This window comes from Myotis daubentonii, chromosome 1, assembly GCF_963259705.1.
Source record: "Myotis daubentonii chromosome 1, mMyoDau2.1, whole genome shotgun sequence".
Lineage (NCBI taxonomy): Eukaryota > Metazoa > Chordata > Mammalia > Chiroptera > Vespertilionidae > Myotis > Myotis daubentonii.
The window spans coordinates 174,392,342-174,417,679 of NC_081840.1; the positions used below are offsets into that span (position 1 = coordinate 174,392,342).

Consider the following 25,338-nt stretch of genomic DNA (forward strand, 5'->3'; position numbering starts at 1 on the left):
TCTCTCTCTCCCTCCTCCCTTTCTTCCATTCTCTCTAGAAATCAATGGGAAAAATATCCTCAGTTGAGGATTTAAAAAAAAAGCCAAAAAAAGGCAATTTCCCTGAGCTACATGAAGGGAAAGTGGGGACCAAATAAAAGAGGGTTCAGAGCAGTAAACTGTTAGTATTCTAATAAACCATAATGATGTGTATTTAAGCCATGAATAGTAAACTGAATATAGTCACTGTCTAAACATAGACACATTCTTTGTAAAACAATACATATATTTGGTGTCTGAAAATAGATTATTTCAAATAAAATTATACAAATATGTAGAAAAGGAAGTATAAAGTTTTTCCCTCATACTATTTAAAAATTCAAAGAACCCAGAAATCGGCCCGAACCAATATGCTCAATTAATATTTGACAAAGGAGGCAAGAACATACAATGGAGTCAAGATAGTCTCTTCAATAAATGGTGTTGGGAAAATTGGACAGATACATGCAAGAAAATGAAACTAGACCACCAACTTACACCATACACAAAAATAAACTCAAAATGGATAAAGGACTTAAATGTACGACAGGAAACCATAAAATTTCTAGAAGAATCCAAAGGCAACAAAATCTCAGACATATGCCAAAGCAATTTCTTCACTGATACAGCTCCTAGGGCACTTGAAACTTAAGAGAAAATGAACTACATCAAAAGGGACTACATCAAAATAAAAAGCTTCTGCACAGCAAAAGAAACCATCAACAAAACAACGAGAAAACCCACTGTGTGGGAAAACATATTTGCCAATGTCATATCTAATAAGGGCCTAATCTCCAAAATTTATAGGGAACTCATACAACTTAACAAAAGGAAGATAAACAATCCAATCAAAAAATGGACAAAAGACCTAAATAGACACCTTTCAAAAGAGGACATTCAGAAAGCCAAGAGACATATGAAAACATGCTCAAAGTCACTAATCACCCGAGAGATGCAAATCAAAACAACAATGAGGTACCATCTCACACCTGTCAGACTGGCTATCATCAACAAATCAACAAACAACAAGTGCTGGAGAGGATGTGGAGAAAAAGGAACACTCGTGCACTGCTGGTGGGAATGCAGACTGGTGCAGTCACTATGGAAGACAGTATGGAGTTTCCTCAAAAAACTAAACATGGAACTCCCATTTGACCCTGTGATCCCACTTCTAGGAATATATCCCAAGAAACCAGAAACACCAACCAGAAAGGATATATGCACCCCTATGTTCATAGCAACACAATTCACCATAGCTAAGATCTGGAAACAGCCTAAGTGCCCATCAGTAGATGAATGGATTAGAAAACAGTGGTACATCTACACGATGGAATACTATGCTGCTGTAAAAAAGAAGGAACTCTTACCATTTGCAACAGCATGGATGGAACTGGAGAGCATTATGCTAAGTGAAATAAGCCAGTCAATGAAGGAAAAATACCACATGATCTCACTCATTCATGGATAATAAAGACCATCATAAAATTTTGAACAATAATAGATACAGAGGCAGAGCTGCCTCCAACAGATTGTCAAACTGCAGCAGGAAGGCCGGGGAGGGTTGGGGGGCAGGAGGGAGGAGGGTAAGAGATCAACCAAAGGACTTGTATGCATGCATATAAGCATAACCAATGGACATAAGACACTGGGGGATAGGGGAGGCTAGGGGACTGTCAAGGGCGGGGGGGGAAAAAGGACACATATGTAATACCCTTTGTAATACTTTAAACAATATAAATAAATAAATAAATAACAAATTCAAAGAAATTTTAATATCTTACAAGAAAGTTTTTAAATAAGTTAGGGTATGTCTTTCCCAAGGAATACCATGCAGCCATTAAAGTGAGGTAATAAAAATATGAATATGGAAATTGAACAAAGTGAAAAACAGACAAATATATTAAGTGTAAAGTAATGTATAAAACAACATATAATCCCATTTTTTGGTAAAAGAATATATTTACATAGAAAAAATATACACATTAACTGTTACTCTTAGATGGTGGATTATGGATGATTTTCATTTTTGTTGTTGTTGTGTATCTGTATTTTTGACATTTCCATGTCAATCATATATTTACTTTTGTAAAAAAATAATTTCTAAAGAGATAAACACATAGCTAATTAAAGTACTTAAACCAGTACCTTACAATCTTTCAGAGTATTTTTAAAATTGAGATATAATTAACATATAACATTATATTAGTTTCAGGTGTATGACATAATGACGAAGTATAGGTAGATATTACAAAATGATCACCACAATAAGTCTAGTTAACATCCATCATCACATAGTTACAATTTTTTTGTTATAAAAAGATCTCTCTTGGCAACTTTTAAACATAACATACAGTATTAACTATAGGCACCATCTGTACACAGTACTTTTAACATAACTTTATAAATTTATTATATATATATTACCTTTCCCTTACAAAACTTCCAGTCAGACATGCAGGAGATGAAAATATCTCTGTGATTTCCCTATAATAGGAATAAGACAGTGGTTAAAACAAATCATGAATATGCCTTCTTATAACATGAGACGTGATAATTAAAACATCTTATAATTGTGCTTCAAACCTCTCTCTCGGTCTCCAATGTGTTTGCTATTGCCTTGGGTATCTAAAAGTTCAGTGGCAAACATGGGCAATCAAAGGATATGTATTCAGAGAAGCCACGGGGAAAGCGGAAAAGGCTCAACATGGGGTCATTATTTTCTGTGACAAATTAAACACTCTCATCCCACCCAACTTTTCCCAGCCCTATTTATTTCTGTTCCACTGACGTGTAAACCAACAAGTTAACAGAAATTGAGGTCAGGGGAGTATGTTCAGTTCCATCTTTGTAACTTTTTAAATAAAAATTTTCTAGAATTAGTAAGCCATACCTAAAAAACTCACTAAACAGACTTTTTGTAAATATAAGTACAGTCTTTATAGATGGTAGAAGTTGTTCAGCGGTGATGAGGAGGACCACAAACAAGTGGTTCTAAGGTCAAATAGGGTTGGGAACCTGTGGACTGTATTTCCTGCTCAGACAGTCAAAATAGATGCAAACATGTCAAAGGCCCAGAGAAGTTCCGCAGTAAAGAAAGCTGCCTTCATGGAGATTCCATGCTAGTTGTGATGATTATTGTATGTTTCAATAATAGTACAATAAAACAATAATAATAATATAATAATTGGCGAGGCAACGGTATCCAGATTTTTGGTCAAACACCAACCTAGATGTTGCTGTAAAAGCATTAGAATAGATTACACTTAAGTCAGCAGACTTTGAGTAAAGCAGATTATCTACATATATAAAAAGCCCAGGGCCCTAACGCCATAGAGCTGTCACGACCAAATGAGCAGTGGCTCTCATGGTGAGCGGGGTGGGGTGTGAGCTACTAGCGGGGGAGAGGTATGAGCAGCAGAGGGCTACCAGGAGTGGAGGGCAGGGCAGCTAGCTACAAGTGGCGATGGGCGGGGTGGCCAGCTGAGGCAAGTGGAAGCAAGCTACTCGAGAACAATTTCGTGCACGCTGGTCCTCTAGTGCTCCATAATATGGGTGAGCCTCATACAATGAGTTGAAGCCTTAAGAAAAAAGGGTTAATGTAAGGCCTTAAAAGAAAATTCTGCCCCCAGACTCCCTTGGGACTCAAGCTGCAATATCAACTCTTACCTGGGTCTCCCTGCTGGTCTGCCTTATGAATTTTATATTTACCAGCCCTCTTAAACACATGAGCTCTGGGAATCTCTGGCTGGTGGACCCTTAATAGACCACAAATCTTACAGTTCTGTATGGTGCGGAACTAATGGGGGGACATACATAGCTTTGGAGCCTTGCATAAGCAGACAGTCGGACACATGGGTATACCTTTTTGTATTTTGCCACTGCTTAGTCCCCACATCAGCAATCCATCTCTTCACAGTCCCTTCATTCAATGTAAGAATTTTCCTTTTCAGATTAACGTATGAATTCTGTAAACACACAAAAAGGAAAGAAATATAATTATTTAGACACAACAGGAATAGGTATCCAACTTACAGGCATATTCTAAAGATGGAGGGTAAAACAGACTTTTTAAATACGAATAATAGAGCTCTGGGCAATGATAAAGTGAGTAATCAATCATTTCCTGATGGCCAATTTCAATACAAATTTAGACCCAAAGTAAATTTCTCTGAGTGCTCTAACACTTAACACTTTACACAGGTGTGATTGGATCAAAACGAACATCATCACACAGCTTTGAGGGGAAGGCAAATCCTAACAGAGCTGAGCGTAGAAGTGGGAGGAACTTGATTTGCCTTGGTGAAGTAGGACAAGGACTTATTCATATGCCTATGAACCTCAGATCTGTTTTAGTACTGGCTGGCAGAACTATATTAGAAAGTCAACCACTGGCTCTCTAGGGCACTGACCAAATGCCATTGGCAGGGGCCTCCTCAAAGATATGAAGAATCTAAGGAAATCTCGCTGATTCGATATTCACGTGGGACAAATCTGATCTTTGTGGGTACATATTATGTAGTTTAAACAATAAAGCATCAATTTCTGAGCAAATCTCCAAAAGTCAGCCTAGTCACCCGATGATTTTGGAATTAACCAAACTTGGATTCTGGAACTGTTTGTTTTGCTTAAAATACCATGTTCTAAAACATCTAGAGAACTATTTTTACCTCTTTTTTCATCCAGAGCAAAATGCTTTGATTTCCTCCAGCAATTATTATTAACTCATTTTCTGAGGTATGGCTTTCTGAAAGGGATATACAGAAAGTAAGAGTTTAAAATTTGGTACAAACATGCACACTCATTTTAATTTCAGATTCTTTTGAAACTTAGTCCTTTTAGCTTTCTGACAGACAACGGCTCAGCACATTTCCCACCATAAAGCAGAAATATATATATTTACTTCAGGTTAAAGTGTAGTTGGCAAACAGGTGATTCACAAGGTTGATATGTGGCATCAGGTTAATGTACAGAATTAATGCCAATGCACATATATATTTCACAGTCAAATACTTGATTAGTTAACTGTTCCTTGATGTAATTTGGCTCCTATTACTAAAAACTATACTCTGCAACTCAAGATTTGACCAATGACTATTGGCTGTGAGGAATGTAAATAAGTATTTCCAAAGTCTATGTAAGTGGTTAGAAGAAATCAAGTATATGAGCTGCTTAAGGAAATAACCCTACTGTCCCTTTTCCCAGGAGAACTGAGAGAATTCTGGTACTTGAGGTCACCACTAAACCTTCAGAACGGTAACTAAACCGCTCCGAGGTACTTCTAGAGTAGAGGGTTTCAGACCTCAGGCTGAGGTTGCACAGGACAGTTCAAATCCAGCTGGACCACTTACTGGCCATGAGCCCTGGCTAACCCTTCACTCTGTCTCTGCACCTCCAGTGAAATGCGACTGAGAGTCCCCATCTCCCTGAGCTGTCTAAGGATTAGATAACACACACGAAGTGTTCAGCACAGTTACCTGCATATGTCAGCTGCTCTCGTTCTGAGGGTTTTACATGATTACTTAAGCAGGTAAGAAAACCAAACCGTGAAATTAATAGGCCCCCTGCAAACTGGAATCAGAGACTGCATATGCTTCTGAATCCAGAGTCTATTTATGTTGTATCATTTTAAGCCCACATTAATCTTAATCTGAAGAGGTAAGAGAAAACTAATGATTAACTTGACTTGATAAATTAGACTTGACTTGATAAATTAGACTGGATATTTTAAATTGTTTGTAAGCAAACAATGAAACCAATGTTAAGAGAAACTCCCTTCAGTCATACATTTCTTTTCTTGCCACAGTACAGTTTCTCGACAAAAGTATTTACGCCAAATCCTGTGCTCCTATAGAATTTACCAAATTTGAGTTCTTCATTTGATGGCAATTTCATGGGAAGTGGTATCAGCTGATTCTGTGTTCCACCGTTTCCCAGTTGTCCTTCTTTTCCAGAACCAAAAGAAAAGACCTTCCCCAAATCAGACACATAGGCAAGTGTGTGCCGCCTATTAAATAAAAACACATATACGGTCAGTTCTCAATTATCCACAATGAGAGTCCACAGCAATGCAGGAAACTGTCAAAATTAGGTCACTAGTGGGTGAAACTAGCTAACCAACTGCCAAGGCATGACATTAGCCACATGGACAGGAAATCATTCATGTGTGGTTGAGATGACTCACGGCCATGATCTGTACCAAGTGGTGTTCCCTGCATCAGGAACAAGCACCTCCCGTTGCCTTGGACTCCTTCTTAAGCCTTGGCTTGAGAGCCACCACCTCTTGGAAGCCACCTCTAAGCCCTTCCTCTCCCGTGCTAGAAAATGGAATCAGGGGGTCCTCCGAGTTCCCACTCTAGTTCCCAAAGACCTTTATCACCCTGATTTTCTTACAACTTTGTTCAATGGTCTCATCCACTACATAGAATTTGGCCTTGCTCAAATAGAGGTCTGGCCTTTGTCCTCAGGGCCTGGGAGGTAACTTCTAAATTCTTAAAACTCCCCAAACAGTAGGTGTGTCGTTATTATTCACGGCAGGCCCCTGACTTAATCGTTTACCCAGGTGGCTCAGGGGGGGCCCCTCTGGCCACCAGTAAGGCAAACCTACAGGAAGGGAGACACTGGAGTTTGAATTCAACTACCTAGATCAGTGGTTCCCAACCTTTTTTTGGTCAAGCCCCACCAAAGCATCTCTAAAATCCTGATCCCCTCCCCCCCCCACCTATAATTCTTCATATTCAAAAAGTGAACTCCTATTCACGTGGAGGAAGCCTAAAAGGCCATTAACTTGGTCTAAATAAGCTTCTAAAGAACGTAGCATCATTCATGAAGGAGGAAAATAAAAGAATGAAAGGACAGTGTTAAGTACTGAGGAAGAAATCACTAAGAAATCGTTAAAGAATAGTAATAATATGAAATGATATGAAAAAATAGCAAATAAAGTTTCAAAACATATAATAGAGAAGTGAAATGCATAAGTATGTCACCATATATATTTACATACTATATATGAGGCCCCTAGAACCATAAGGAATGGAAAAAAATTCACTGTTAATAACTCGTTCTCAAATTGCCCCCCTTAAAAATCAAATTGTCCCCTTGTGGGGCCCCCCTGCTGGGAACCACGGATCTAGACAATAATTCAATCAATCACGACTAAGGAATGAAACCACAGTAACAACTTTGTACTTCGGTGGTGAGCTTCCCTGGTTGGCAATACTTTACATGTGGCCATGTATCAGGCAGGGAGGAGGTAACCCTGTCAGGGGAGCAGATGTCTGAAGCTCCTATTTTGGACCCCTCCTAGACGCTGTCCTATGCATCTCTTCCTTTCATTACAATCTGTGTCTTCCTCTTGTAATCAATGTGACCATGAGTATAACAGCTTTCAGTGAGTTCTGTGAGGCTTTCCAGAGAATTCTTCTGTGTTAACAGGGGTACTGCCCTGGTTTGCATTACATCTCTAACATGACGACTCTTCTTGTAACACATGCTACACTAAGGAATTGTGTTATGAAAAACCCAACGTGGTGATAGCTTCTTTGGATAATGCAGACATTAGTGAATGCAGAGAATTATGCCAACCCAATAATCTGGTCTACCTTCATAATATTCATCTATGTGATTTTACTCCAAGATCATAGAGCAGCGGTTCTCAACCTGTGGGTCGCAAACACTTTGGGGGACGAACAACCCTTTCACAGGGGTCGCCTAAGACCATCAGAAAACACATATATAATTACATATTGTTTTTGTGATTGATCACTATGCTTTAATTATGTTCAATTTGTAACAATGAAAATACATCCTGCATATCAGATATTTACATTACAATTCATAACAGCAGCACAATTACAGTTATGAAGTAGCAACGAAAATAATTTTATGGTTGGGGGTGACCACAACATGAGGAACTGTATTAAAGGGTCGTGGCATTAGGAAGGTTGAGAACTACTCTCATAGAGTCTATTTCTAAAAGTACATACACCAGTTTTTTTTTAACAGCAAAGGCGTAGTAAACAAACAAATGAACCCAATATTCGGTACAGTCTGAATTTGCTTGTGTTTAGTGTGGAAAAGAATACAAGTATCTGGGTGAAAATACTTCTTAACCCCCAAGACCCAACATTTCCACTAATGAGAAGTGGATTGATTGAGGTTCAAGGAAGAAAATAATTAAGTAAACCAAGGAGTTTGAGAAAGTTTTTCTACTTTTGTTTAAAAAAAAAAAAAAAGCTGTGAGAATCAAATTTCTCAAGAATATTTTACTCAAAAGCACAAATGACTTAGTCTTCTACTTGACTGTAATCACTCTGAGAGAATTGTGGTGATTAAGTATGATGGCCCCTGAGGGGTTATCAATGAATAATCTTTTGTGATTCATGTTTCCTTATCTATTTTTTCTATTGAATTTATGGAGTGACATTGGTTAATGAAATTATGTAGTTTTCATGTGTACAATTCCATAATACATCATCTTTGTATTGATATTGTATATTGTACTGTATGTTCACCACCCCAAGTCAAGTCTCCTTCCATCACCATTTATCCCCGTATAACCTCCCCCAAACCCCTTTCGCTCTGATAATCACCATACTGTTGTCTGTCTCTATGAGGTTTTTTGGTTTTGTTTGTTTTTTTGCTTAATTCCTTCACCTTTTTCACCTAGCCTGGCAACCCCTCTCCCCTCTGACAGCTGTTAGTACGTTCTCTATGAGTCTGTCTCTATTTTTCCCACATAAATGATGACATTTTTTGTAAAGACAAAGTGCATTTGAACAGTTACAAAGGTATTTCACTGAAGGGGCTTTAGAAGGTGAATGTATTTGTTGATTTAAAAAAAAAAAAAAAATCAGAGGAGAACCAATATGGCGGCATAGGTTAACGCCGGAGTTTGCTGCTTTGAACAACTACTTCAAAAGTGAAACTAAAAGACGGAAGGGACATCACCCAGAACCACAGGAACGCTGGCTGAGTGGAAGTCCTACAACTAGGAGGAAAGAGAAACGCAGACGGACACTCAGAGGAGGCGCAGTGCTGAAGTCAAATTCTGAGGTGCGGAGTGCGCGGAGCGGGCTGGCGGCGGAGGGCGCGGTTGGCGTTTTCAATCGGGAGGGAGTCGCAGACTCTGAGCTCCAGATCCGGGCGAGTCTTTAGGGACCCAGACTCAAACGGAGAAGGGGGACTGTCTGGCTTCGGTCAGAGCGAGTGCAGCTTTCTCTCCCAGCTTTGCAGCGGGTGCTGGGACTCAGAGAGGCAGAGCCCCTGGGGACAGGACTGAGAGCCGCCATAACTGCTCTCTCCGGCCCACCCTGTTGATCCTGTGCGACCCGCCCCGCCCAAGCCCTGCACAGAGGCATTTGCCGGATAGCCTCAGGCAAAGGCATTTGCCGGAGAGCCTCAGGCAAAGGCTAGATTAGCACCTCCCTAGAGGACAGAAGTTCTCTCACTGCTGACACAGCTGATTCTCATAGCCACTTGGCCTGGAGGTCAAACCCTCCCTGGAATTAGCTACAACAATCAAGATTTATCTATAAGACTGCGAACAAAGACCACTAGGGGGTGCACCAAGGAAGCATAACAAAATGCGGAGACAAAGAAACAGGACAAAATTGTCAATGGAAGAAATAGAGTTCAGAACCACACTTTTAAGGTCTCTCAAGAACTGTTTAGAAGCTGCCGATAAACTTAATGAGATTTACACGAAAACTAATAAGACCCTCGATCTTATATTGGGGAACCAACTAGAAATTAAGCACACACGGACTGAAATAACGAATATTATACAGACGCCCGACAGCAAACCAGAGGCGCGCAAGAATCAAGTCAATGATTTGAAATGCGAGGAAGCAAAAAACATCCAACCGGAAAAGCAAAATGAAAAAAGAATCCAAAAATGCGAGGATAGTGTAAGGAGCCTCTGGGACAGCTTCAAGCGTACCAACATCAGAATTATAGGGGTGCCAGAAGATGAGAGAGAGCAAGATATTGAAAACCTATTTGAAGAAATAATGACAGAAAACTTCCCCCACCTGGTGAAAGAAATGGACTTACAGGTCCAAGAAGCGCGGAGAACCCCAAACAAAAGGAATCCGAAGAGGACTACACCAAGACACATCATAATTAAAATGCCAAGAGCAAAAGATAAAGAGAGAATCTTAAAAACAGCAAGAGAAAGAAACTCAGTTACCTACAAGGGAATACCCATACGACTGTCAGCTGATTTCTCAACAGAAACTTTGCAGGCCAGAAGGGAGTGGCAAGAAATATTCAAAGAATGATGAATACCAAGAACCTACAACCAAGATTACTTTATCCAGCAAAGCTATCATTCAGAATTGAAGGTCAGATAAAGAGCTTCACAGATAAGGAAAAGCTAAAGGAGTTCATCACCACCAAACCAGGATTATATGAAATGCTGAAAGGTATCCTTTAAGAAGAGGAAGAGGAAGAAAAAGGTAAAGATACAAAGTATGAACAACAAATATGCATCTATCAACAAGTGAATCTAAGAATCAAGTGAATAAATAATCTGATGAACAGAATGAACTGTTGATTATAATAGAATCAGGGACATAGAAAGGGAATGGACTGACTATTCTTGAGGGGGAAAGGGGTGTGGGAGATGTGGGAAGAGACTGGACAAAAATCGTGCACCTATGGATGAGGACAGTGGGTGGGGAGTGAGGGCGGAGGGTGGGGCGGGAACTGGGAGGAGGGGAGTTATGGGGGGGGAAAAAGGAACAAATGTAATAATCTGAACAATAAAGATTTAATTAAAAAAAAAAAATCAGTCCTAGCCAGTTTGGCTCAGTGGATAGAGTGTCGTCCTACGGACGGAAGGGTCCCAGGTTTGATTCCGGTGCCGGGGCACATGCCCAGGTTGTGGGCTCAATCCCCAGTAGGGGGCGTGAAGGAGGAAGCCAATCAATGATTCTCTCTCATTATTGATGTTTCTATCACTTTCCTTTTCTCTGAAATCAATAAAAATATATTTTTAAAAAATCAATGAAAACAAACATGTATACTAAACAAAAATTATGATTATCTAATAATGTAAATGAAGCATCTCCATTTAAAAATGTTTAATACTTTTATCTCAATCGATGAAACTGATGGAAATTTTATTTAACTACCAACCAGAACTTATTCTAGTGATTTTATCAACTTCCATCAACACTTTACAACTTACCTTCCACATGCTATCTGGGTTACTCTATTCCCAAGGAGCTCAGCCACCAAACAGGGTTTTAACTCATTCTGTGTTGAATTGTGACCAAGCTGCCCATGTTTTCCAGCACCAAAAGTAAACAGGAGCCCATCCTAAGGAAAGGGAAGTTCATATCAGATTCTAGAGAAATGCGACACAGAAGTTGTATTTATTGGTGCAAAGACACCAGCCTATCTAATGAAGAGGGAATATGCTAATTGACCCTCACACCATTGCAAAGATGGTGGTACCCACAGCCAATGAGGGAATATGCTAATTAACTGTCCCATCCTCAAAGATGGCACCACCCAGTCCCCTCAGCCCCGCCAGTGCCTGCTTCTGGAGTTCCCTGTCCCCTCAGCCATCCAGCTGCCCAGGGCCAGCCCCAGGCGCAGGAAAGCCTCACCTAGCGTTTACCAGCTGCCCAGGGCCAGCCAAGGCTTGCGCTGCCGGCAGTGGCAGCAGCAGAGGTGTGGTGGGGACATCGCTTTCTCCTGTTCACGGGGTCACCTCCCTCCTCTGAGGGCTTCTGGACTGTGAGAGGGGGCAGGCCAGGCTGAGGAACCCCCCTCACCCCCCGGTGCATGAAAATAGTCAATGAATAATTAAAAAGTACTGTCAGGTTTGGCAAGTGTGCTAAATGGTTAGTGTCTCAGCTCACCCACTGAAGGGTCTTGAGTTTGATTCCTGTCCAAAGGCATGTACCCAGATCAATCCCCACCCTGACTGGGGCATGTGCGGGAGGCAACCAATCAATGTGTCGCCCTCCCATTGATGTTTCTCCCTCTCTCCTCCTCCCTCCCTCCCACTCTCTCTAAAAATCAATGGGAAAAATATCCTCCCGGGAGTATTAACAAAACAAAACAAAGCAAAGAAAAGCAGTCAAAGCAAAACCCACAATTATCAGGAAGACAGCCTGCTTGTGGGAAACGATGACCTTTCTTCCCGGGGAAATACTAACTGCCCACACCTAGGTGTTCTCGTGTTTTCCCCACTGCAAAGTGTTCTTCCAAAATTACACTCCAGGAGACAAAGGACACACACCTCTGTGAGCAAGGCAGTGTGAGAGCCACCACAAGCAAGGAATTCAACTTTCTGGTTGTCCAGGGCTTCAATAAGGGAAGGGCGATCTTCATCTGCACGAGGGAAAGAACAGTTGAAGTGGCCAAAAGGAAATGCTGAGTTTCACACTAGAGTTCTGAGCTACCGGTAACATACCTGGGCTACTTCCTCTCAGACTGCAATTCCCAACACATTCTGACCAGAAAGGCTGTACGCTGGTGTATTTAGGCTTAAAGGTGGGCATGGGGCAACGGTCAAAGGACTCACCTGTGAACGTATCAAGCCACTTCCCAGGCCTATTCTCTTTCTAACCTGGCCCGTTAATTAATTAACTTTAATTGCAGGATATCTGATATTTTCCATTCCCATTGAGAATTATCCTTTTTAACAAACATTATTTTTTTCTTTTCAGTTCTCTACTACGTTGTCCTTGCCTCACTCTACCTCTCCTCTTTTTCATGATTATTTTCTTGTCAAATCACTTAGAGATTCAACTAAAACAGTTTAATTGCCCTTTATTTCTTTGCCTCCTTTGAATATTTTTCTAACTTTAACTTATGGGTTCTGCTGAGGAATTAGCATGGGACCACATCAGGAAGAAATGCAGTGTCTGACCAATAACTCAGGAGATAACAGGAATATTACCAGTTGATAAATCAATGGATTCTGCTTCACCTGAAAACTCTAACAAGGTGTTTGGGTCAATAAGAAATTCTGCCATCTGCTTTGTGGCGGTAGTTCAATAATGGACATTACTGTACGTGTTTTATAGTGCATACATGCATGTGTGTATGAACAGATGTAATGAATAGTTTTTAGGATATGATTAGGATCAGTTCCTAAGATAGAGTTTTAGTATCCTTTTGTCATAATATAATTATGTTAATAGACACGTAAGTGCACATGGAGTTTGAAGATCATTCCATCCAAGCTCATCACTTTACAGGAAATGAAAGTAAGGCCTAGAGAAAAGCTGGCTAAGGGACTGGCTAAGGCCCTGCAGTTAGTTAACTGTGAGGTGGGAATCATAATCCAGGGGTTCCAATCCCGTCTGATACTCCTTCCCTTTTTCCACATGGCCCTGACGTGTGTCTCAATTATAGCAAGTACTTCTACACTATGCATGACTTTTAAACTGATTCTGTCCTGAAGACAGAGAACCAGGAAGAACAGTGACAAGAAAATCGAGGACTTGAACCATTTTTAAAAGGGAGATCTGTGTTAATTTCATCACGTATCTAACAATATGTCTGTTGATAATATGAGTTTTAAAATGTGTTTCCATACTGTCAGTGTGGCCCAGGCCTAGTTGTCCACAATCATTTCTTCCCCACGAGTAAATGTTTCCAGACATGGATAAAGCCATGCTGTGGGCTTTTCCTGCAGAAATCTGAGCCAAGGGGACTCCTGAGAGGTGCTCCACAAGCTGTGGTGTGGGGGTCGAGTCAAGTATTCTCCCAAGTCCAAGTTGGCCATCTAAGTTCTGTCCCCAGGCAAAAAGCTCACCACCTGGACATAAACAAAGAAAATGCTGTCTTATTGAGTTTAAAATGCAGCAGACATTACCCTACGGCATATTATACTATCACAGTCTCTTACATTCAAACTGGCAGGACTTCTCAGATCCCATATGTCTGAGCCAGAAAAACTAGAAGAATCTTCTTTTTAGCAGTAACAGTTGGTAGTGTTACGAACTGGCTGTATCCCTCCCCAAATTCATATATTGAAATCCTAATCCTCCATGTGATATTAGGGGGTGGAGCCTTTGGAAAATGATTGGGATTAGATGAGATCAGGAGGTGGAGCCCTCAGGAATGGGATTAGTGCCCTTATAAAAGAGCTCCCGAGAGCTCATACCCTCTCCTCATCAGGCACCAAATCTGTTGGCACCTTGAACTGGACTTCCAGCCTCAAGAACTGTGAGAGGTTTCTGTTGTTGAAACCACCTAATTTGTGGCATTTTTGTTACAGAAGCCCAGACAAAGTCAAGTAGAATGAAGTTATCTGCACATATTATAATTAAGTTAAAAATATTTTTAAAAACCCACAGGATAAGTCCATGAAACACAAAAACATTGTACATCTGGATAAAAACCATTCTTTTCTCCCCCCCCCACCCCCACCCCTGCTCCTTAATGAGCCAAAAGATCCTATATAATAAAAGCCTAATATGCTCAGTGTCTGGTCGTTCATTCAACCAATCAAAGTGAAATATGCTAATGATATGCTAAGGCCACTCAACCACTTGCTATATTGTGCACTGACCACCAGGAGGCAGACACTCCGACTGGTAGGTTAGCTTGCTGCTGGGGTCCAGCCAATCAGGACTCAACGAGATGGTCAAGTTATGCCCTGGAGCCCTCCTGCGTTCCCTCCCTGGCTGGCCAACCTCCCAAGTCCCTCCCAGGCCCAGTGATAGTGCACCGGTGGGGTCCCTTGGCCTGGCCTGTGCCCTTTCACAATCCAGGACCCCTCGGGGGATGTTGGAGAGCCCATTCAGCCTGATTCTGTTCAATGCAGGAGCTGCCCCCTGGTGGTCAGTGCACTTCCACAGGGGGAGTGCTGCTCATCCAGAAGCCAGGCTCTGGACTGGTGAGCACAGCGGTGGTGGCGGGAGCCTTTCCTGCCACCACAGCAGCACTAAGGATGTCTGACTGATAGCTTAGGTAAGCTCGGACATCCCCCTAGGGCTCCCGGAGTGCAAGAGGGCACAGGCACAGCTGAGGGACCCCGCACCCCCACCTCGCCCCTGAGTGCTCGAATATCGTGCATCGGGCCTGTAATCTTAAATAAACAACTTAAAAATACATTGGAAATTGTAGCACAATATCTTTAAAGAACCAGCATCTTCTTCCATTAATTGAATACATTTTTCAAGAAAAGTTTTTAGATGTTATCTAATGGAGTTGATAATATCTAATGGAGTCTGAAAAAATATATCAGAGAATTAATACTGAAAACCCCTGCAACATACTGTGCAAGATCTAGAGGCAAAGACTTTCTTTCAAACATAATTTCATGGGCCTTTCCACCACCAGGAATATAATGATGAGCATGTAGTTCCATTTCTTGTTTCCTCAACCTTTCTTTTTCCTACATGTGATTTACCGGTAATAAATCCTGAACATCTCTTTCCCCCCACACCACTAGACCCTGGGGTTCTTGAAGGTGCAATGTGTTTGCTTCTGAACATGATGGATATTAAAAATTAGATGTTTCTTCATGAATGGATGGAGAAAAACAATCAGGCCATTTTTTTCCAATACAAGTTCATACTCTCAAACTTTCATAGGGCCTTCAGGACAGGTCAGATTCTTGATTATTTATTTCCCTTGATTCCCAGCTTCCATTCAGTTTGTGTGTGTGTCTATCCCAGCCGTGGGCAAACTACGGCCCGCGGGCCGTTTGAAATGAATAAAACTATTGAAAAGAAAGACCGTACCCTTTTATGTAATGATGTTTACTTTGAATTTATATTAGTTCACACAAACACTCCATCCATGCTTTTGTTCCGGCCCTCCGGTCCAGTTTAAGAACCCATTGTTGCCCTCGAGTCAAAAAGTTTGCCCACCCCTGGTCTATCCTATACATTAATAAAAAAAAAATGTTTGACTCTGAATTCCTATCACTCTCCTGTCTTAATTATTCCTCCACGGTCAAGTTTCTTTAGGAAATAATTCATTTCGGTGTCTGATAAGAAACAGGAAATAATAAAGAGCTTAGAGAGAATCCCTAATTCAAAAGGTAATGTTAAAACACATCAGGGGCTGCAAACTGGCCACAGAAGCAGAGCCAAAGATTCTGAGCTCCTACCATGGGAGTTGGAAGAGCACTAAGAAAAAGGGAGAAGGTTCTAGAAAAGGGTGGCCCATGCTAGTCCTGATTCCAGACAGAATGATTTTGACTATTCAGAATATTTTCATTGTTTCATATTTGAAAAATAAAAACATAAAGCTGTTGAATTAATCTCTAGGCCCAAGATGGAGCCAGCCCTGCCTGGCATGCCATGCCAATCAAACTTTTATGTTTCTATAAATGCTCCTCTTGACCAGAAACACAGTATATCCACTCAGCCAATCCCCAAACATCAAGCCAACCCGGCTATTTCCTTGATCTTTCTAAATAATGTGAGATTTGCAAGCCCAGGCAATCGCGCCCTGTTTCCAAGTTTGATCTTCTAATGCTCTATGAAACTTGCTCTTGCCCCGAATCCACTGGAAGAAGGCTCCATTGCTTGTAAGGCACTTTTCTCCCCAATTCATGGATCATTTCCCTCTGAATAAAGGACATTACTAAATTGTTTTACTTTTGTTTTCTGACAGAATAAAATGTAGGAATTGTAATTATGGAAATCTGAAGATTTTATAGGTCCAAGAATTCTCTCATTTTATACCTCCTGTAAGAATAGTGTTCTGAACCATATCAAATTCAAAACCATATTTTTGTCATGCTACAAAGTAAAGCGTACACATTCTATTAGTTCTATATATACACATATTCACTCCCTCTAAAAAAACAATTAATATTCCAAAAAAGTACCTTTTGAGAGTGCAAGGGAATGGTAATCTCCACATGTGATTTGAATTATAGTTTTTTCTTGAAAAAAACTATAACATTGAAGCCTGATGAAAGAAAATGTATTTTATGCCAATCACTATATGAATGAAAGTCACAACATGTTACAATTATTAATTGTATTTAATTAGTACTGAAGCTTAAGAAAAAAATTTATAATTTACTGCTTCACATTCAATATATCTAAATTATTATAAAAATGCAATTACAAAAATGTTTTAACCAGTGGTTTAAAAGGAAAATAATATGCGTTATATAATTGTAATAATATGATTCTAAGAGTTTTATAAAATAATTTTATGATGCAGGAATAATACAAGATGAAAATAAGTTCTAATTCTTATGATCTACTAAGAGAAAGTATCACAAATCATTCCATGATAAAGTATTTTTCCTTGATTGAATACTTTTATTCTAGATTTATTAGCTGTTATTCTAGAAATCTAATTTATAAGATTATTATGAATTAGTGAATGTGAAAATCCAATTTGGGACTAGGCAGACTAACCAATCATTGTCTTTAAATGTGAAAGCAACACAGGATAAGTGGCCTAGGTGACATAAATTGGTTTGTAATTTACTCATGGAATTCACTGGTCAGTTCAGAATTCATGGTTTACTTAAAATGCCACTATATAAAGCAGGGGACAAGGATCATATAAAGTAATATTTTGCTACAAAATTATAATTGCCTTTTAAAGTAAAATTGAAATAATTTTTAATTAAAAAAAGTTCCCTACCTTTCATGTTCTATGCTATAGTTGTACTCAAATGGTTTTCCATCTGAGGATAGAATCAGCATGTGCTCTGCTCCTTGGTCCACAGAATGTATCTTCATTTTTTTTCCTAATTTAATGCATTCTGCAGAGCAAATCCAACCAGGAATAATGGTTATTATTAGGGGTAATCACTCTGAGATTATTATCCACTTTTTCAAAATATATTTTATTGATTTTTTACAGAGAGGAAGGGAGAGGGACAGAGAGTTAGAAACATCGATGAGAGAGGAACATCAATCAGCTGCCTCCTGCACACCTCCTACTGGGGATGTTCCCGCAATCAAGGTACATGCCCCTGACCTGAATCGAACCTGGGACCTTTCAGTCCGCAGGCCAACGCTCTATCCACTGAGCCAAACTGGTTAGGGCTATTATCCACTTTTATTGCTGACTTTATTATAATGCACTTAAAACGCCTGGAAAAAAATTTCATCTAGACAACCTTTGCTTCCCATAAACAAGTTTTTAAAGAAAATGCACTCACAGAAAGATGACAAATTAGCATTGACTGTCGTCTTGACGATGAATTTTTTTTTAATTTGGGAAGACACTGATTCGTACTTTGTTTTATGTTGAAAATACCTTTAAAGTAGTGAATTAAAATCTGATAATAAATTCCTGCTTAATAAATCAATAGAGAAGCTACATTTGAAGTGACAGCAATGAAAAAGTCTATAAGAAAATATAACAATTTTTGGACAACATAACTCATTGTAGAAGGAAATATCTTTTGTTTTCTGAGATATACTCTTTTCAAAACCAAACAAAATAACAATAATAACCCTCCCTGACTGCTCCATAGAGAAGCTAAGGCCTATATTCTTGAAATTGTGTTTGGGGAACTATTTTAAAAGAGGATGCTCTTAAAATTTTTTATTGGTATTAGTGCATATTTTTCCCTTTGTAAAAGTTAAGAGATTTGAAATTGTTCATTAGTTACCATTTACTCTTATCTTATTTAGTTTTATCACAAAAATTAAAGTAGGATAGATATTTGGGAAAATAGTACCTATTCATGTAAAATATCAAAGCACAATCCACTTTACATTACAAATGAAAACAGTTTGGTAATAAACAAGAAATGGCCTAACACACTGGATTTTGAGAGACTCAGCATTTCAAGTCAGTTGGGAAAAAAGAAAGGTTATTTTAAAAAAACAGCCCATGGTATTGGGGCTTTCGGGTGGAAAACAAATAAACCTATATCCCTTATTTCACTATTCTTAAATCAAAATAATAGCCAAGCCTATCAAAAATTTTAATTTTAAATGTGAAAGCTTAAAATTTCTATAAAGATGAGTACATTTTAAAAAGTTGGCGTGGATAGCTTCCTAACATCAGAAAAATCTGTAAGCCTCCTTAACAGAAAAGATTGCTGACGCAGACTATACAGTAACACAAACTAAGTGCAAGAAGAGGAAAATATTACAGCATCTATGACCGACAAAGGGCTATTCTGACTTCACGTTCATACAACTCTTTCAAACTGGTAAGAAAAACTCAATTTTTAAAAAGCCCGGCAAATACAAGCACAGGAACTTCACCAAAAAGGAATGCAAGTGATGTTCCGCCTCGCTCAAGTTAAAAGCAAAACGAACAACAGAACACCATCTTCTTCAGTCAGCACAGGAGCAACGTTTTAAGAGCAGGAGCGTGGCCACGCGCTTCCCGACCTGTGCAATGGGAGTCACAGAACCGGGACGATCTCCGCGGAGATGACCCCTCGGGATGTGCAACTGAAAGCGTTCTTTAAGCCGCTCGCCCAGGTAAGGTACCGCCATCGAGAACCAGGCAACTGCGTTCTCCAAAGGCTCAGAAAACCGGAGCAGCTATGATCTAAACGGGGCAAATGAAAGGCTTGGGACAGAAACCCCGATAAAGGCGGACTAGTCTGGCTCGAGTGAAGATGCCGCCCGTGTGCGCCCTCGCGCCGCGCGAACCCGCGGAGAGGGCGACCCAGCGGGCGCTCCCACTGCGAACTCGGCGCCGACCGGGCGCAGGATCTTGGGGAGCCCAGCGCTGCCGCAGGCGCGAAACCCGAAAACCCACCCGGGCCCGGCGCGTTCCTGGGACCACCGCGCACCCCTGCGGCGCCGGGTCCGCTCGGGAGCTCTCCTCCCCGTTTAGAGAAGGACCGCGCACCCACCACTCGGGCCGCTGCCGCGAGAAGCTGGAGGGCCGGCGCGGGCCCCGGGCTCCCACCCGCCCACCCTCTGCCCGCGCCGGAGGGTCGAGCTGGCGTGGCCCGGCCCCACTCACTCGGCTTCTTGGCGCCGTCGCTCCCCGCCGGCAGCTGGTGCACCTGCACGGCGGCCCCGCCGCGCTCCAGCACCGCCAGGCGCCCCCGCGCGCAGCACACCTGGCGCGTCGCGTCGGCCCTGCGGGACAGCGCGCTGCCGAGGTCCGGGGCGTCGGGGAAGAGCCACAGCCGCGAGCCCTGCGGCTGAGCCGGGGTCCGGGACTGGGCGGGCGGCCGGCACTTGGCGGGCGGCCGGGATGCCGGGCGCGCGCCGCCCCGTGACCTCCTCGGTGGCCTCGGCCCCATCGCCGCTTTCCCGGGCTCCACAGCCGCGCCCCCGCTGCGCGGACCTTGGGAGGAGAAGGAAGTCCGTCCGGAGGAGAGGTCAGAGAAGAGGGAAACCCTGGAAGCCTGAGCGCGACCTCCTAGTGCAGCTGGCGAGTGGACTGCTCAACAGCCCCAGCGCTGATGCCAACACCAATGCTCTGTTTGGGGGCGGAGCCCGAAGGTCTAGTGAGAATGGAAGGGGAGTATTTCTTCTAAGGCTGCAGAATCGAAAGGAGAAGGAAAGGGAAACTGAAACAATTCTAGACTGTCCGAAGTTCACAGGGCGATGCCCTATTGAGGGTGGTGGGCGGGGCAGAAAAAGTGTTGCCAGCTGGCTGGACCAAATGGCCTTGAAAGAAACTGGGGTTTCACTAGGAGGAGCCCTGACACAGCTGGATTTGCACCATTTCCCAAACTATCTTCTTATCCAATAAAATAGAAACTGCAAATTAACTGTACCTCCCCTACACTCACAAGCCACCACACAATCCACGCCCACCAGCCAATCAGGAGCGAGTATGCAAATAAACCCAACCATGATGGTGGTGGCCACAGAGCTGGAGCAACAGGAGGCTTGGGTTGTCCCTGGCGATGGAGGAAGCTAAGCTTCCCGCCTGCCCTGGCCAGCTGTGGGCTCCGCTCAAGGCTACAAAGTTTTAATTATAGAAGATAAAGAAATCACAGATACCTGCTTACAGCCACTGTGGCCTCTGCTCAAGGAGGGTCTGGGAGCCTGGGTTGCCCTGGGCCGTGGCCAGCCAGCAAACAGCCCTCATCCCCTCACCCAGGCTGGCCAGGCACCCACAGCAGGGACCCTCACCCCATGGGGGTGTGGCTGGCCTGCAAACCACCACAGGCCCCCTCGCCCAGGCCGCCCCATGCCCCAACGGAACCCCCCCCCCCTGATCCAGGACACCCTTCAAGGAAAACCAGCTGGCCCCCACCCGTGCAGCAGGACTCTATCTATACTAATAAAAGGGTAATATGCTAATTAGACTGGGAGACCTTCCAGAAGACCTACCGGACATTCTTTTGGACAAAGCCATGGTGGCAGAGCAGAGGTAGAAGCGGTTAGAGGCCAAGAGGGGAGGGCAGTTGTGGGCCTTTGGGGGTAAGCAGACAAACAGGGGGCCAGTTGGGGGCAAGCAGGCCATCAGTGGGGGTCAGTTGGAGGTGATCAGGACAGCGGGGGCGGGGGCAGTTTGGAGTGAGACGGCCAGCAGGGGGGCAGTTGGGGGCGAGCAGGCCAGTGAGGAGGGAAGGTGGGGGTGAGCAGGCCAGCAGGGGGAACAGTTGGGGGTGATCAGGCTGGTGGGGGGGGGGCAGTTGGAGGCAAGCAGGCTGGCAGGCAGAGTGGTTAGGGGCAATCTGGCAGGCAGGCAGGCAGGCAGGCAGGTGAGCGGTTAGGAGTCAGCAGTCCCGGATTGTGAGAGGGATGTTTGACTGCCAGGTTAGGCCTGATCCCTGTAAACTGGCAGTAGGACATCCTTCGAGGGGTCCCAGATTGGAGAGGGTGCAGGCTGGGCTAAGGAACACCCCCTCCCCCATGCACGAATTTCGTGCACCGGCCCACCAGTGTTGTTATAAAAAACTAAACTTGAGGATGAAAGTCAAAGGGTGAACTGTGCAGTCGAGTCCTTCCGCCACATCACAACTCCTGGCAATATAGTTTTTGCCTTTTCTAGAATTCCTTACAAATGGAATAAAACTTATGCAGGCTTTGTGTTTTCCTTTTTTTTTTTCATTTTGCATAATATTTCTTATTGTTGATAGTATTACAGATAATCTCTCATTCCCTCCCCCCCAACCCCCACCCCTCAGGTCTTTACCTTATTCCTGGTGTCCATGGGCTCTGCATATACGCATGCAAGTTCTTTGGTTTATCTCTTCTGGACCCCCAACCCCACATCCAGGTATGTCAGCCTGTTCCATGCCCCCCTACTGCGGGTCTTTATTTTGTTGGTCAATTCATATTGTTCATTAGATTCCACGAACGATTGAGATCATGTGATGTTTGACTTTCTCCGTTTGGCTTATTTTACCTAGGGCGGTGATGGCGAAACTTTTGAGCTCAGTGTGTCAGCATTTTGAAAAACCCTAACTTGGTGCTGTGTCACATATAGAAATTTTTTGATATTTGCAACCATAGTAAAACAAAGACTTATATTTTTGATATTTATTTTATATATTTATTTTTTTCTTTTCTTTTATTTACTTATACTTATTTATTTATTTTTATTTTTTTTTTATTGCTTAAAGTATTACAAAGGGTATTACATCTGTGTCCTTTTTTCCCCCCACCCTTGACAATCCCTTGGCCTCCCCTAACCCCCAGTGTCTTCTGTCCATTGGTTATGCTTATATGCATGCATACAAGTCCTTTGGTTGATCTCTTACCCCCCTCCCTCCTGCCCCCCAACCCTCCCCGGCCTTCCCGCTGCAGTTTGACAATCTGTTGGAGGCAGCTCTGCCTCTGTATCTATTATTGTTCATAAGTTTATAATGGTCTTTATTATCCATGAATGAGTGAGATCATGTGGTATTTTTCCTTCATTGACTGGCTTATTTCACTTAGCATAATGCTCTCCAGTTCCATCCATGCCGTTGCAAATGGTAAGAGTTCCTTCTTTTTTACAGCAGCATAGTATTCCATCGTGTAGATGTACCACTGTTTTCTAATCCATTCATCTACTGATGGGCACTTAGGCTGTTTCCAGATCTTAGCTATGGTGAATTGTGTTGCTATGAACATAGGGGTGCATATATCCTTTCTGGTTGGTGTTTCTGGTTTCTTGGGATATATTCCTAGAAGTGGGATCACAGGGTCAAATGGGAGTTCCATGTTTAGTTTTTTGAGGAAACTCCATACTGTCTTCCATAGTGACTGCACCAGTCTGCATTCCCACCAGCAGTGCACAAGTGTTCCTTTTTCTCCACATCCTCTCCAGCACTTGTCGTTTGTTGATTTGTTGATGATAGTCAGTCTGACAGGTGTGAGATGGTACCTCATTGTTGTTTTGATTTGCATCTCTTGGGTGATTAGTGACTTTGAGCATGTTTTCATATGTCTCTTGGCTTTCTGAATGTCCTCTTTTGAAAGGTGTCTATTTAGGTCGTTTGCCCATTTTTTGATTGGATTGTTTATCTTCCTTTTGTTAAGTTGTATGAGTTCCCTATAAATTTTGGAGATTAGGCCCTTATCAGATATGACATTGGCAAATATGTTTTCCCACACAGTGGGTTTTCTCGTTGTTTTGTTGATGGTTTCTTTTGCTGTGCAGAAGCTTTTTATTTTGATGTAGTCCCATTTATTCATTTTCTCTTTAGTTTCAAGTGCCCTAGGAGCTGTATCAGTGAAGAAATTGCTTCCGCATATGACTGAGATTTTGTTGCCTTTGGATTCTTCTAGAATTTTTATGGTTTCCTGTCGTACATTTAAGTCCTTTATCCATTTTGAGTTTATTTTTGTGTATGGTGTAAGTTGGTGGTCTAGTTTCATTTTCTTGCATATATCTGTCCAATTTTCCCAACACCATTTTTTTTTTTTGTTGTTGTTGTTGTTAATCCCTATTGGCAATTTATTTTATTTTTTTTTTATTGCTTAAAGTATTACAAAGGGTATTACATATGTATCCATTTTATCCCCCCGCCCTAGACAGTCCCCTAGCCTCCCCTATCACCCAGTGTCTTATGTCCATTGGTTATGCTTATATGCATGCATACAAGTCCTTTAGTTGATCTCTTACCCCCCTACCTCCTGCCCCCCAACCCTCCCCGGCCTTCCCGCTGCAGCTCGACAATCTGTTTGAGGCAGCTCTGCCTCTGTATCTATTATTGTTCAAAAGTTTATAATGGTCTCTATTGTCCACGAATGAGTGAGATCATGTGGTATTTTTCCTTTATTGACTGGCTTATTTCACTTAGCATAATGCTCTCCAGTTCCATCCATGACGTTGCAAATGGTAAGAGTTCCTTCCTTTTTACAGCAGCATAGTATTCCATCGTGTAGATGTACCACTGTTTTCTAATCCATTCATCTACTGATGGGCACTTAGGCTGTTTCCAGATCTTAGCTATGGTGAATTGTGCTGCTATGAACATAGGGGTGCATATATCCTTTCTGATTGGTGTTTCTGGTTTCTTGGGATATATTCCTAGAAGTGGGATCACAGGGTCAAATGGGAGTTCCATTTTCAGTTTTTTAAGGAAACTCCATACTGTCTTCCATAGTGGCTGCACCAGTCTGCATTCCCACCAGCAGTGCACAAGTGTTCCTTTTTCTCCACATCCTCTCCAGCACTTGTCGTTTGTTGATTTGTTGATGATAGCCAGTCTGACAGGTGTGAGATGGTACCTCATTGCTGTTTTGATTTGCATCTCTCGGATGATTAGTGACTTTGAGCATGTTTTCATATGTCTCTTGGCTTTCTGGATGTCCTCTTTTGAAAGGTGTCTATTTAGGTCCTTTGCCCATTTTTTGATTGGATTGTTTATCTTTCTTTTGTTAAGTTGTATGAGTTCCCTATAAATTTTGGAGATTAGGCCCTTATCAGATATGTCATTGGCAAATATGTTTTCCCACACAGTGGGTTTTCTCGTTGTTTTGTTGATGGTTTCTTTTGCTGTGCAGAAGCTTTTTATTTTGATGTAGTCCCATTTGTTCATTTTTTCTTTAGTTTCAAGTGCCCTAGGAGCTGTATCAGTGAAGAAATTGCTTCGGCATATGTCTGAGATTTTCTTGCCTTTGGATTCTTCTAGAATTTTTATGGTATCCTGTCGTACATTTAAGTCCTTTATCCATTTTGAGTTTATTTTTGTGTATGGTGTAAGTTGGTGGTCTAGTTTCATTTTCTTGCATATATCTGTCCAATTTTCCCAACACCATTTATTGAAGAGACTATCTTGGCTCCATTGTATGTTCTTGCCTCCTTTGTCAAATATTAATTGAGCATATTGGTTCGGGCCGATTTCTGGGCTCTCTATTCTATTCCATTGATCTATATGCCTATTCTTGTGCCAGTACCAGGCCGTTTTGAGAACAGTGGCTTTGTAATACAGCTTGATATCTGGTATTGAGATCCCACCTACTTTGTTCTTTCTCAGGATTGCTGCAGCTATTCGGGGTCATTTTT

At 42.0% G+C, this 25,338-nt stretch overlaps 1 protein-coding gene across 2 annotated transcripts in view; it reads right to left on the reverse strand.

Annotated features, from left to right (window-relative positions):
- LOC132216449 (E3 ISG15--protein ligase HERC5-like) overlaps positions 1-20,405 on the reverse strand; it is a 54,861-nt gene extending 34,456 nt beyond the window's left edge. The window contains exons 1-10 of one of the 2 annotated variants that reach the window (XM_059665661.1): positions 19,900-20,405; positions 17,602-17,722; positions 16,826-16,908; positions 13,574-13,795; positions 12,269-12,360; positions 11,207-11,337; positions 5,877-6,022; positions 4,686-4,762; positions 3,880-3,983; positions 2,443-2,502 (exon numbers count right to left, since the gene is read on the reverse strand). In XM_059665661.1, coding sequence (XP_059521644.1) covers positions 2,443-2,502; positions 3,880-3,983; positions 4,686-4,762; positions 5,877-6,022; positions 11,207-11,337; positions 12,269-12,360; positions 13,574-13,795; positions 16,826-16,908; positions 17,602-17,722; positions 19,900-20,185 — 1,322 coding nt within the window. In that variant the 5' untranslated portion in view covers positions 20,186-20,405. The remainder of the gene's footprint in view (positions 1-2,442; positions 2,503-3,879; positions 3,984-4,685; positions 4,763-5,876; positions 6,023-11,206; positions 11,338-12,268; positions 12,361-13,573; positions 13,796-16,825; positions 16,909-17,601; positions 17,723-19,899) is intronic. The other variant, XM_059665652.1, reaches the window with a different exon arrangement.
- Between the last annotated feature and the right edge of the window lie 4,933 nt (positions 20,406-25,338).